This window comes from Chelonoidis abingdonii, chromosome 2 (assembly GCF_003597395.2).
Source record: "Chelonoidis abingdonii isolate Lonesome George chromosome 2, CheloAbing_2.0, whole genome shotgun sequence".
NCBI lineage: Eukaryota > Metazoa > Chordata > Testudines > Testudinidae > Chelonoidis > Chelonoidis abingdonii.
In genome coordinates, this window is record NC_133770.1 from 119,878,225 (window position 1) to 119,893,458 (window position 15,234).

General features: G+C 42.1%; 1 protein-coding gene across 6 annotated transcripts in view; it reads right to left on the reverse strand.

The window, feature by feature from the left end:
* Positions 1–12,439: 12,439 nt before the first annotated feature.
* Positions 12,440–15,234, reverse strand: part of BRD9 (bromodomain containing 9) — a 55,900-nt gene continuing 53,105 nt past the window's right edge. For all 6 annotated transcript variants that reach the window (XM_032765532.2, XM_032765530.2, XM_032765531.2 and 3 more), the window contains exon 17: positions 12,440–13,327. In XM_032765532.2, coding sequence (XP_032621423.1) covers positions 13,227–13,327 — 101 coding nt within the window. In that variant the 3' untranslated portion in view covers positions 12,440–13,226. The remainder of the gene's footprint in view (positions 13,328–15,234) is intronic.

The following is a 15,234-nucleotide window of genomic DNA, read 5'->3' on the forward strand; positions in this document are numbered from 1 at the left end:
AATAAATAGAATGAGCAAATGCAGCTACTTCAGAGAACAATTTAAGCCTCTGAAAAGCAGGTCAGATGGTGGGGAAATTATTAATTTTTAATATGGCTGGATTACTGACTGACTTGATTTACAAACTGGGTATTAAAATGCTTTTACACTATGTGAATTAGTCCCTCTTAATTTAAATTGCAAGTTCACTAGTAACCTTAATCATCCTGGAAACATATTTTAAACCTAATCCAGATGCAATAATAGTCTCCATAGTCCACCTTTTTAGTTTGAATGGACTGCAGCATATTGCAGTGGTTCTCAACCGGGGGTCTGAAGCCCCATGGGAGTCCATGAGCCCTTTCAGGGGGGCCATGGGGCCCCACAACTGAAACCCAGTACCTCAAGCTCCAGTGCTGAAGCTGAGAATGGCGCGGGGCTGAAGGTGGCACCCACACGAAGCTGGGAGCAGTGCAGGGCTGGAGGTAGCATCCCCCCACGGCCCCCAAAGCCAGGAGTAGCATGGTGTCTGAAGCCACACACACACCCCTGAATCTAGGAGTGGCACAGGGCTGAAGCTGGCAAACCTTCTCCCCCACAAGCCAAGAGGAGTGGGGGGCTGAAACCAGGAGCCCCAAAGCCCACCCCCCCACTGAAGCTGGGAGCTGCACTGGGAGCCCCCCTGCCTGCCTGCACACAGCCCCTAGCTATCCCCTCCCTGCATCCTGAGCAGTTTTCAAACTTTTTGAATTGAGTCTCCACTTTGAGTTATATTTTTTGGTTGCATCCCCCCACAGCCCAGACAGGCTGGGTGGCCTCCTGAGTGAGTCATGGGGTGGAGGTGGCACTACCTCCCTGGACCTCGCTGTGCGGAGCTGGCTTGAGCCCTGCCAGCCTTTGCCGCCCGCCAAATAGAAGTAAAACTATGCCTGTGCCCAAGGGTTCCCCTCCTGGCCCGGATCTTCGAGTTGCCCCCCCCCCCTCGCTGGGCCCTGGAGTTTTTATAGCATGTTGAGGGGGGGTCACAGCAAGAAAAAAGGTGAGAACCCTGGCATATTGCATATTTGGACCATATGGCAACACCTTTAAAGTCTTTTTAAAACCAAAATGAAATTTCTATGTTGCAGATGCAATCTTGACTTTCCCATATAGTCTTATAAACTAGTAAAGGGGTTTTTTATAGCATAACTTCAATTATTTTAATAGTATGCAAGTTTTTGCTGTATTTCTGCACTTCAACATTTATAAGTAAATGGTGGAGACTATGATTGAAAAATATTTACATTTCATCAATGCCATAATTTAATTAAGGATTATCTACTCTGTTTTGAGATAGGTGTATCTTCTAATGTGAGTTTTAAGTGTATTGTCTCTTTATTAGGATGTAGGCTACTTTGAATAAGAACCATGCTTTGTTCAATGCTAAGCATGCTGGCAGCAGCACTAATAATTATGGGCATGTCTACGCTGGCAGAATTACAGCGCCGGGAGTTACAGCGCCACTCAGAGAGTGTTGAAGGGAAACCGCTGTTGTGTGTTCACACTGTCAGCTGCCTGCGCAATAGCGTGCAGCACTTGCAGCAATATTCGGAGTGGTGCACTCTGGGCAGCTATACCACAGAGCACCTCTTCCTCTTCTGCCGCTAAGAGTTTTGGGAAGACAGACGGTGGTGCAGGGCATCCTGGGTCCTTTCCCAATGACCTATGATGCTTTGCTTCGCATCCCAGCAATCCCTGTGCTTTCATCTGCATTTGGCGCCATCTTTCAATGGTTTGTGTACTGCACACTCTGCCTCTTCAATCTGCAGGAATGGATCCCAAACTGCTGACCAGTATGCTGCTTTCTCTGACCAACACATCTCGAGTGGCAGTAGAATTATTCCTTAAACTACAAAGGCAACAGTAGTGTGACACTGATCTCGCTACACATACTAGCTACAACAGGAGATTTCTTGTGGCATTCACGGAGGTGCAGAACACAGTATAACGCTGCTTTTGGGCTCGGGAAACAAGCACTAAGTGGTGGGATCACATCATCATGCACATCTGGGATGACAAGCAGTGGCTGCAGAACTTTCGGATGAGGAAAACCACATTCATAGGACTGTGTGATGAACTCGCCCCAGCCCTGCGGCGCAAGGACACGAGAATGAGAGCTGCCCTGCCATTGGAGAAGCGCATGGTGATTGCACTGTGGAAGCTGGCTACTCCAGACTGCTACTGATCAGTTTCTGGCCAGTTCGGAATGGGAAAGTTGACTGTTGGACTCATGTTGACAGAAGCGTGCAGGACCATTAATCGCATCCTACTACGAAAGACCCTGACTCTGGGCAACGTACATGACATTGTGGATGGCTTTGCACAAATGGGCTTCCCTAACTGTGGAGGGGCAACAGTTGGCACGCATATTCCAATTCTAGCACCAGAAAAGCTAGCCACTGAGTACATTAATCACAGGGTGGATTTGATTTAAATCAAATTGATTTAAACCATGATTTATATTTCTCTTTTTAAGATCTCATTCAGTTCCTTCCAAATTTCAACAGCATCAGCAATAAAACAGCTATTTCCCTGCATTTTGTTCAAGGCTACAGAAATAGGCTTCAGGGTACTCAGCATGTGTTCAATATTTTTCTTAAGCTCAATGTTAAGAACTTTGGCTGTGACAGGGCCATCTATTTTTTCATGATTTTGTTCACAAACTGTCATCAGATTAGGCCAGTTCTTGATATAGTGCTCAAAACAGTCCACCTCTGAGTTCTATCACACATCTTGTGGAGAGTTAGCTTGGTTCGTCCCACTTTTTTTAGAGCAGCTACTGCAAAGTGGTTGCTAGGTAAGTATTTTGCAGTTTCAACAACATTAGCCTTTATTTCTGGAACACTGAAGTCTTTGGCTGCAACCATATGTTATTAGTTTGGGCCTCTCTTCGCTCTCTTCTAAATAATTTGTTCTCATCTTGGATACATTTGCCACATTGTCTGTGACCAAGCTGCGTACTAGACATTTGAATTTTTTTTCACCATTTGTTATAGCTTTTACTGCTACTTCTTGTAAGTATTCTGCTGTGTGTGCATTTCCTGATGTATCAATTGTTTCTGTTAAAAAGACATTCCCTTCTTCTGTTGTCACACAAGCACATACAACAGAGTCATTGTGGACATTGTTTCACCCATCAAGATTCATGTTAACAATTTCATCCTCTAGACCTTTTACACACTACTCAATTTCTCTTTCATACACTTTATCCAGCAATTTGCTTGCAACATCTGCTCTGTTGGGTGGACTATATCCTGGTCTTAATGACTGAACCATGTTAACGAAGTGGGGATTCTCAATCATATGGAAAGGAGAGTTTGTTGCATAAACAAACTGGGCAATTTTTTCATCAATTACCTCTTTTTGTGATCTGCTGCTTCTTATCACAAACTTCTCTATGGTTGTTTCTGGATGATGATGGAGATTTTTTTTTTTCTTTTTGCTAGAGGTGATAGACTGGCTATATGACGTACATGATGTTACTGAAACACTATCATTAGCAGATAACTCTGTAACTATAGACAGTTATGGTGATCTTGAAGGTGGATAATCTTCAGAATCCTGTTTGTTGAGGATGGATTCTCCGAAACAAAATAAGTCAATGCAGTTATTTAATTATTATTACCATACTACTCATTTAGTATTACTCATTACATTCACTGACACTCAGTACTACTTTTTAAAGGTGAAATTGTAGAAGGAAGATCTGCCTATTTCAGCCATATATTTGTAATCACAACTGCATCTAAAGTGATAGTACTATAGAGTAACAACTATATTTTTTGCTCAAACATGAGAATTCAAGAATAGTCCAGAAGAAAGACAAGCAGTCCTTAAGAAAGAAGTATGAAATAAAAAAATTTACCAACCTGAAGATCCTGCATGTTCAGTCATGTTCCTTTCATCATCTTCAAGGCAGCTTCCTCCTGGGAAGAAACACGTCTCATGATGTTGTTTCATTTAGGCAAACAAGCCTTGCATTTCTTTGTTGCACTATTTGCATTTTGCACGCATGCCTGTCTTATCCACAGGTAGAGGAACTTCATTAAAATATTCCCAAACTGGGGCTCTTTTATGGCCTGCTGCCATTATAGGTTTTCCCTTCTAGTGAGAGAATGGTATGGTAGATCTCAAATCAACGAAAGCTACACTCAGAAAGACCTCAAGAATTCTGGAATATGCTGCTCAAACAGTTTCACTTTTGTTTCTACTGCCTGTCCCTCCCTTCTCACATTTAACTCCAGACTTCTTCTCCTTGTCCAGATCTATTCTGCCCCCAACAATCTTGTATTCATTGAACTTTTTGAAACTTTGCACTTTTAGAGAGAGGTAAGGGATTGACTCTGTGTACACAAATGTGCAGAGGGACAATAGGGTTGAGGTCTATTATTTCTCACCTCTATATATTATTTATTTATTTAAAAACATTTTTGCTGTTAACAAGCAATAATTATTCTCGGAGATGCAATAGCCACCGTTTAGAACTGCAAACTAGCATTCTTGATGGTATCTTCTAGTCAGGTCTTCACATGTGGCTGTGAGGCTGAGTTTCTTTCTGTGGCCTGCCATAGTGTGACTCCACCTGGCTGCTGATTCTCCACTCCCCCCAAGCATGTCGTCCACTTCTCCTACTTCCAGGCTTCCCCTGCCACCAGCTATTTTGGTAGATTCGGACTTTCCAGAGAGGGGGAACTGCGGGAATGTGCTCCACTCGGGGAGGAAGCATGGAGAGTCCGGAGCCATGCGAGATTTGGGGAAGGGGTTGGAATGTCTAGGGCACAGTTGGGGGTCAGCGACTTTGGGGAAGGTTTGAGTGGGGGGAAGACGCGGGGGTGAGGCGGGGGTAGGGTGGCCTCTTGGATGTCGAGCGTCTGTAGGATTGACTTTACCATGTATGATTTCTTTGCTGAGGTCGTTCGAGAAGATTTTTGTTTAGGGCATGTATATTCTCTCTATTTCATTTATCTCCAGACTTCTTGTCCAGATCTATTCCACACCCAACAATCTTCTGTTGATTGAACTTTTTGAAATGTTGCACTTTTAGAGAGGGGTAAGGGATTGACTCTGTGTACACAAATTTGCAGAGGGACAATAGGGTTGAGATCTGTTATTTCTCACCTTTATATATTATATATTTATTTTAAAATATTTTTGCTGTTAACAAGCATGTTATCTCTGGAGACACAAATCCACAGTTGGAGAACTGCAAAACTAAGCATCTCTGTTGGCATCTTCTAGACTGAGCACTGAGTCCCATTGGGTAGATAGAAAGATTAACCTAAATAATCTGTATAGAAGCCCTTGGAATCTACCCCATAAGATTGAGTCCCTGATCCATGAACTATTGGAACTCATTTACAAAACTTTTCTTAAACATTACATGAATATATTGTCTCATACTATAGAATTAGAATTTATAATCCCTATTCCATGATGAGATATCTTTGAGCTATAATGTATCTCAATTAAAACTATCTTTAGACAAGTTTTTTCCTCAAAAAACATTTTATCAAAAAAATCCTATTTAAATAGAAAAAATCTGATTTTTTAAAATAAAAAATCATTGATTTTTATCCACCCTGATATAATCAAAAGGGGTATTTCTCAATGGTTCCCCAGGCACTTGTGGATCACCGTGGGTGTTTCACAGACACTAACGCAGGCTGGTCTGGAAAGGTGCATGACGTTCGCATCTTTTGGAACACTGGCCTGTTTAGGAAGTTGCAAGGAGGGACTTTCTTCCTAGACTAGAAGATCACTGTAGGAGAAGTTAAAATGCCTGTTGTGATCCTGGGAGACCCCTTAATGCCGTAGCTTATGAAGCCATACACGGGGCAACTCGACAGCAGCAAGGAGCGGTTCAACAATAGGCTGAGCAAGTGCAGAATGACTGTTGAGGGAGTCAATCAACATCCTGTACCACTGCTCACACAAGGCATATCATGGGAGGCACGCCTGTTTTCTGCAACTCTTCTTCCCCCAACAGCTCTCTTCAACGATTCCCAAAATCAAATCCACTTACCGGGGCCTCTTCTCCTGTTTGCGCTTTGCCAAAGTCCGACAGCTGTGACTGGTTAGCCTCCTACGGGGTAGAAAAGAGCTCCTGACTCCATGCATCTCTGACCTCCGAGTCATTCTTTGCCTCTGGATCCCCCTCCTTGTCCAAGATTTCCTCCCACTGGCTTGGTCCACTCTTGACTGGCATGCAAGCCACCAAAGTATCCACAGTGGTCTTTGCAGTGGAGGTGGGTTCGCCACCAAGTATCACATCCAGCTCTTTGTAGAACCAGCAGCTCGTGAGTGCAGCACCGGAGCAGCAGTTTGCCTCCCGCAGCTTGTGGTAGGTGTTCCGCAGCTCCTTCACTTTGACCCTGAACTGCAGTGTGTCCCAGTCAAGGCCCCTTTCTGTCATGCATCGTGAAATCTGTCCATAGGTATCATAATTCCTATGGCTGGAGTGCAGCTGGGACTGGACAGCCTTCTCTCCCCAAATGCTGATGAGGTCCAGCAGCTCAGGATTGCTCCAAGTAGGAGATCGCCTGGTGCGTGGAGCAGGCATGGTTACCTGGAAAGATGCACTGAGATCACTGCACACATCACCAAGCAAACAGGAAGGGGACTTTCAAAATTCCAAAGGAATTTATGGGGTGGGGATGATGGTTGGTCACCTGAGGTCAGGGCAGTAGAGTTCAAACGTATGATCAGAGAAGCGAGAATAGGCGTTGTGGGACACCTCCCAGAGGCCAATCACAGTGCTGTAATATACCACAGTGTCTACACTGGCACCACAGTGCTGTACCCCTGGCGCAGAAAGCTCTACATCTCTCATTGGGGTGTTGTTTTTTTTTTTACAGCGCTGCAACTGCGCCATTTCTGCGCACTAAGTGGCTTGGCAGCGTGAACACCTCAGGAGTTACAGTTCAGAAACCTGCTTTACTGCACAGAAACTTGCCAGTGTAGACAGGGCCTATGAAAGCATCCTTTCTTTAAAAGGACTTAGTCAGTTTAAAGTCATCTGAAAATATTTACCTAAAACTACTTTAACTAAAAAATTAGAGAAAGTTACTGTTTTTGCAGTTTATCTTTTCCTATTTCTAAAAACTTTCAAATGAAAAATGAGCAAGGCTCTCTTATTCTATGTTCACACTGTGACGTGTTGGATCACAAAAACCCCCTTGGGAACTGCCAGCTGATGTGCCAAGGCTACTTCTGCCCCTGCTTTCCCTGCCAGCTCGAGGTTAGTTGCTGCTTCACTGGTAGTCATTTTCCTGCTTTCTTGGGCTGGGCCACACATCCTTTGCAGTTCACTGAAACTGGGATGCACTCAGCTCAGGGGCTTCTTAGTTAGCAGAGACTTTCCCAGTCTTAAGACTTTCTGGGTACTTCGAACCTGTGTAGTACTAGCTTTTTCTGATCTTCCCTCTTACTTACAGTATTTTGCTTTCCTTTCTGACCCTATTTCCCTTACCCAAAATAAGCAAACAGAAAATAACAAACCGGTAACCACTTTGTCTGTTCTCCAGCCACCACACTTAAAACTGACTTAAAATCACTACCGGTATCTCAAAGCAATCAGCTGTGCACAGATCCTGCTCAGCTACGCCTCTGAGATGGCTTGGGCCACAGAAGCCCTCCTGGGACTGCCAGCTGATGCCAAGACTACTTCTACCTCTGCTTTCTCTGCCAGCTTGGGACTCCAGCACCCTTTCTTGTTGAGCCAGACACACCAGGCCACTCCCACACAAACCCGGGGTCTGAATCACGTGCTCCAAAGTTGCAGACTTAACTGAAAGCAGCTAACAGAAGTATTCCTGTCTTTAACACTCAGATGCCCAACTCCCAATGGGGTCCAAACCACAAATAAATCCGTTTTACCCTGTAGAAAGCTTATATTGGGAAAAGTCATAAATTGTTTGCACTCTATAACACTGATAGAGAGATATGCACAGTTGTTTGCTCGACCACCCCCCTCAGATATTAATATATACTCTGGGTTAATTAATAAGTAAAAAGTGATTTTTATTAAATACAGAAAGTAGGATTTAAGTGTTTCCAAGTAGTGACGGACAGAACAAAGTGAATTACCAAGTAAAATAAAATAAAACATGCCAGTCTAAGCCTAATACAGTAATAAAGATGAATACAGATAAAATCTCACCCTCAGTGATGTTTCAATAACTTTCTGTCACAGACTGGATGCCTTCCTAGTCTGGGCACAATCCTTTTCCCCTGGTACAGCCCTTGTTCCAGCCAGGGCCAGCTCTAGCCATTTCACCGCCCCAAGCACGGCGGCACACCATGGGGGGGGCGCTCTGCCACTCGCCGGTCCCGCGGCTCCGATGGACCTCCCACAGGCGTGCCTGCAGATGCTCCACCAGAGCCGCGGGACCAGCGGACCCTCTGCAGGGACGCCTGCGGGAAGTCCACCGGAGCCGCCTGCCGCCCTCCCGACAACCGGCAGAGCACCCCCCGTGGCATGCCACCCCAAGCATGCGCTTGGCGCGCTGGGGCCTGGAGCCGGCCCTGGTTCCAGCTGAGGTGGTAGCTAGGGGATCTCTCATGATGGCTCACCCTTTGTTCTGTTCCACCCCACTTATATATCTTTTGCATAAGGTGGGAATCCTTTGTCCCTCTCTGGGTTCCCACCCCCTCCTTCTCAATGGAAAAGCACCAGGTTAAAGGGGGATTCCAGTTCAGGTGACATGCTCACATGCCACTGTAAGACTTCATTACCCACTTGCCAGCACCCACATATACAGGAAGACTTAAAAGTAAAACAGAACCGTTTATAGTCAATTGTCCTGGTTGATGGGAGCCATCAAGATTCCAAACCACCATTAATGGCCCACAGAGTTATATTTCTAGTTTCAGATACAAGAGTGATACATTTATACAAATAGGAGTAGATTATAAGCTTTGTAATGATACCTTACAAGAGACCTTCTGCATGAAGCATATGTTAGCTACATTATATTCACACTCATCAGCATACTTTAATAGAGTGCGACATCACACACACACAGAATTATTCAGGAACAGCAGTTACTTCCACATGTAGATGTGTGAAAATTTAAAGTTCCAGGTTCAGATCCCAGACAGAACCTTCTGACAGGGCTGAATGTTATGGCACCTTTGTATTTCTTTTTTTAGAAAAGTAACTTCATGCTTAAATGTACTAATTCCTTTCAACAAGAAACAAAGAGTAGTACAGTTTGCTTGTCCGTGTGGGTGTATCTGAAGTAAATACTGTGCTATCTCCTCAGATTGTTTTGTTACAAACTCCAACCACAGTCAATTCAATCTGTCTTAGACAGCATCCAGAACAGGTATTGCAAGTCATAGCTATGCATTTTGTGCACTTATTGGAAAGCTTATGTTCTTTCCCTGCTTGCAAGACTGCTGTTTTGTAGACTTTAAATTGTTCTGATCTTTCAGAACAATGAACCTGTATTGATATGTATCAATATACACACACAAAATAAAATAACATGTATATAGAAAAAGCAGCAAGGAGTTTATATCTCCTCATGGGATGGTAAATGATCACTTAGAGATAACTGCAGATTTGTTTAAAAAACAAACACCGAAGTACAGAAACCAGGAATAAAAAAGGAATAGGAAAGAAGAAACATGGTTAAAATTTACTTTCTATACAATATAGTCCTCTTTAATTACTTGATAATGAATTTCACCTAGTGCAGGAAAAGTTAAGATTCTCATTTATCCATTTTTCTGTAGCTTGAAAGTTAATCTTTAATGAACTATATATTCACCAAGGCTAGAGTCCAATTCTTTAATGGTGGCAGAGATTAATACTTCTAGTGATGAAGGGTTTTATGTTTGGAAACATACAAGTGAATTTTAATGACTTGACCTCATAAACTTAAAACCCTACAACATGAGTCCATAACGCCAGATGTCCATGGCCATTTGTGTGGCTTTATTTCATTCTAAAAGCCCCACATGGTTATTACTGGTCTGGTGCACCACTAATCAGTTCTTTTTGTATTATATGTAGACAAGGAAAGGGCCAGGGGTCCTTGCTCAGTAACTCAGATTAATTTCTTTGATGGCTATTTTCCTCTCTTCCTCTCAGAGGCCTTCCCAAATCCACTCTTTTGTTGTACCATCCCAGAGCACATGGACATTCAATTTCTACAGACTCATATGAGACCTCATGAGTTTTTAAAGTGTGCGCGAAACCTTTTGAGTTTTCACAAAAACAGACCTATTACATTAGAGTAGTGGAAGGGTGGGTTGTAAGATGCAAAATTAAGCCACATTTAGGGTTTCTAGGTCTGAATAACATGGGATATCTGTTATGAATATGATGTGTATCCCTATTTGATTACTATAATGCTGTTTGCTACAAGGGTGCAGAGTTAACTCAGTCCAGGGTGGCTTTGCACATCTGTAGGAAGGCAGACAATGCTTTAGATAATCCAAGCACTGGTGAACTTAATACAGGGCTCAATTCCTTTGAAAGTTTATCCGCGCCACACTCTGACCAACAATCTGGCTGATAACTTGGGACGGGGTAGAGAATCCAAGCAGGGAGACCTTAAAACAAAGAATTTAGTAACTGAAACTCAGACACAGAATCTCCAAAAAAGCAGACAGAACTCCAGTCCCACCTAAACCTTGAGGGATATGCCTAAACTTTCAATGAACACAATAGACTTTGTTATTTTAATCCTCTCTCTCTGATGGCTGTGTTCCCATGGATAACACTTCGTTTTGAAGCTGTTCAGTGTCATTGTGTTTACAGTCCCTGAAAGGAAGTCTATAGCAGGGACCAAGCCCAGCTGGATGTGCTGAGGGAAAAGAGCTGGTAAAGAGGGGTGCTGTAACTCAGGTCCAGTCTAACGGGGGTGGAATGGCAGAATTCTATTCTGAAAAATGCAGGTGCTGGGCATAGCACTTGGAAGGGTTCCCACAGGGAAAGAGCATGAGGGGGTCAAAGATACAGTGTAGCTTAGGCTAATGTTATATATTATATATATATTATTTTATTATATTATGACACTAAGCCAAGCTATTTTTTGAGATAGTGTTAAAAAAAAGTTAATTTTCAAACTGTGAAATACTTCTGATATTTCAAACTCCTCTCTTTACCACCAAACTATCTCTAAAACTTTCCCCTCCTGAAGAGGAGCACAGAATTCAAGTGGACTGGTTCAATGTTTAAAAAAAAAAAAAAAAAAAAAAAAAAAAAAATCAGGTAAGTCAAATGTAACTTTTAAACTAGTTACAACTCTAACTATGGAGATACTGCAAAAACAGCGAGGAATCCCTGTGCCACCTTAGAGAATAAAATTTATTTGGGCACAAGTTTTCATGGGCTAAAACCCACTTCATCAGATGCGTGGAGTGAAAAAATACAAGTAGCAGTATTTATCACAGGACATGAAAAGATGGGAGTTGCCTTGCCAAGTTGGGGAGGGGGAGGTCAGTGCTAACAAGGCCAATTAAATTAAGGTGGGAGTGGCCTATTCTCAACAGTTGACAGGAAGGGGTGAATATCAAGAGAGGGAAAATTACTGTTTGTAGTGACCCATCCACTCCCAGTCTTTATTCAGGCCTAATTTAATGGTGTACAGTTTGCAAATTAATTCCAGCTCTGCAGTTTCTTGTTGAAGTCTGTTAAGTTTTTTTGTTGAAGAATTGCCACTTTTAAGTCTGTTACTGAGTGTCCAGGAAGATTGAAGAGCTCTCCAACTGGTTTTTGAATGTTTCAATTCTTGATGTCTGATTTGTGTCCATTTATTCTTTTGCGTAGACTGTCCAGTTTGGCCAATGTACATGGCAGAGGGGCATTGCTGGCACACGATGGCATATATCACATTGGTAGATGTGCAGGTGAATGAGTCCCTCATGGTGTGGCTGATGTGGTTAGGCCCTATGATGGTGACCCTTGAATGGGTATGAGGACAGAGTTGGCAACAGGGTTTGTTGCAGGGATTGGTTCCTGGGTTAGTGTTTTTGTTGTGTGGTGTTTAGTTGCTGGTGAGTATTTGCCAGTCCTCGCTTACAGACAGCTTACCAACCTGAAGCAAATACTCACCAGCAAAGTTACTGATTACATTTGATCTTGAACAATGTACAAATGCAAGTTTATTTACAAATATCCATAAACATGAGACTCAAAAGTCAAGACCACACTTGCATAGCTCACAACTGGGAAATCCCAAGGACTTTGCTTCCTAATCCCAAATGTCTGCCAAGCTTCTTGACTGTTTTCAAACCGTTCCCAACTAGCATTGTGTGCAACTAAGCTTTGCAATATGGTCATGTAATGTCATGTGCCCTTTATAGCAATAAGGTAATACAGACCAGCAACTTATGATATGTTAGGTTTAGCAAGAACAAGCAAGCAACTTACATTTTGGCAATAACAAAACATCGGCAAACTTCAAAAAAGTTGATTTTTTGTATGACTTTTATTAATATTTACAAAATATTGTAAATCCATAACATTCATCTAGATTACACATAATATCAATGTTAAAAAATCCATCATGTCAGTGTTGAATTACAAAAACTTAATTACATAAAAGCATACCCTTTTGTCCAGTATATTTTCATTCAAGTAAATATACATATTACCTTTACAAAAAAAATCTAGGTATTTGGTCCCCATACTGTTCATGGATAAAAGGGACCACAATACATTTATCTCCATTTAGTTGCAGGGCAGAACTCCTATAGTGAGCTGTTTGATATGACAGCTACAGAGCGTTTTATGTTTCCAAATTAAGTGGTTTTGGAGTGTTAAGAAACTATATTTTAAGACACAGAGAAACATAACCCCTCTCTACAGAACAGGATGGAAGGGGAGTGGGAACATGAAAATGATCACAATTCAGCAAGTTGTGCCATTGCTGAAAAATAAATATTCCTCCTTGAGGATGTTCTATATATTAAGAACTGCACACATCCTACTTATCTAATGTGGTTCTATAACATACAATTTGTGTTTTCTCCTATTGAGATTCTTATTGACCACTATATTTAAAAAAAAATGAAGGCAATATTTAGTGTGGTGCTGACAACATGATACATTAGGCTAGGCAAATTTTACAAATGTGCATGGTATTATTATACAGCTGTCCTCACAGAAAAGAGGACAAAATTGAGGTTTCTGCCATTTGACAAAAATTTTATAAAAATGTTACACAATTAAAACAACAACAAAAATATTGTACACGTTAATTACTGGTGGCATTTGCAGGTTCAGGAGATTGAAGAAATTCATAGGGGTCATGTACCATGTCTTGTTGTTCTCCTACACTCAGATGAGAAGGACTTCCTGTAGTAGAAGAAAAAAAAATTAGTAAGACAGAAAAATCTAGCAGGTGAGCCTTAAAGATATAAAACTGCATTGGTACATTGGTATTTAATATGTTCTTTCCACCCTTCCTCCATGTCCTAGAGCGGGGTGGGCAAACTTTTTGACCTGAGGGCCACATTTGGGTGGAGAAATTGTATGCTTGGCCATGAATGGAACTGGGGTGCAAGAGGGTGCTCAGGGCAGGGGGTTCAGGGCAAGGGTTTGAGGTACAGGAGGGGTTCAGGGTGTGGGCTCCGGCCTGGCACCTCCCTCAAGTGGCTCCGGGATGGCAACAGCACTAAGGCAAACTCCCTGCCTGCCCTGGCCCTGCCTTGCTCCCGGAAGTGGCCAGCACGTCCAGCAGTGGCTCCTGGGTGTTGCGTGGGGCAGGCGATTCCGCCACACGCTGCCTTTGCCTGCGGGTACCATCCTCAAAGCTCCCATTGGCTGTGGCTCCCCGTTCCCAGCCAATGGGGGCTGTGGGATAATGGTGCCTGCAGGCAAGGGCAGCACATGGAGCCCTCTGCGCGCCCTCCCCCCCGCTTGCCCAGGGGCCACAGGGATGTGGTGCCGTCTGCTTCCAGGACTGGTGTGGGGCTGACAATCCCATGGGCTGGATCCAGCCCGCGGGTCTTAGTTTGGCCTTCCTTGTCCTAGGGTAATATTTTCAAAAGTACCTAAGTTCTATTTTTAAAAGTGATTTAGTCTCTTAAAAGCATAAGTCACATCGAAGTCAATGGGACTAGAGACTCCTTAACTTATGAAATCAGAACGTAGGTGCTTTTGAAAAATCTGCATCTGTTTTATTACTCTAAATTGCTAAAATGATGTAATTAAATCATCCATGGAAGGTACTTATCCTCTTAAATAAAACTGCAGAAAAGTATTAAAATGCTGTATCAGCATATAGCTCTGTTTTACCCTCCTGACCTTTAAAATGAACAATGGGGAAGTTATTACAGGGTCCCAGCAGAAGTGGATTTCCTATGGACTAATGCTTAACTCAGTGGAGGGACACGCTGCTGAAAGGAATGCTTGTCTGGCTTATGTTTATTTTGTTGCTAGCAGAGGCAATAAGAGATGACATTTTGAACGTTTGATAAAACATCACAAAAAGGTACATATAATATGCTGATGATGTGCAGTGGAGATGCAATACATTTAAGATTATCCTTGCTTCATTGAGGAAGTAAACAACATCAGCTCTGATTATTTAGCACTTGATGTAACCAAGTTATTTAAATAGTCAGTGCCCTCCAGTTTTATATAATTATGTTAGTGCCTTGTCAAGTCTTTTTTTTTTTTTTTTTTTTTTTTACTCTTAGAGGATTTTACAAACTGATGTGTATTTACTTAGGGTTGATTATTTCACTTCATTACATACAATCGGATTCTCTGTTTTACGTACAAAAATATTTTGCTTTATCTGAGGGTGATTTGGTTAATGTATCTCATTAATAAATAATAATTCCCTTCCATTTCAATTCTAAAATGTCAATTTCTTATATGCATTTAATTGAAAACCTCATATATCTATTTTAATACTACACACGCTATCATAAAAAGTTAAGTTTGTGAGTGAGAGTCAAAATGCTGTTTCTGTGAACAACACAGGTCTACACAAAGACATAAAATTGAGGGGGTGCTGTGAATGTTATTCAAACATCAGTTTGATTTATAGGTCATTCCATTCATGCTTAATCTGAAACTTGAGTAAGCAGAATTAAAAAAACTGTTTTTAATCCTGAAGAATCCATAGGCTAATAAGTCTTTTAATATTCAGATAAATATAGACATTTTAGGATTAAACAGCTATTGCAGTCTGCACACTGTGTCTTATCTAAGTAATCTTTAAATAGCAATTTATGTAAGTAGCACATACATTT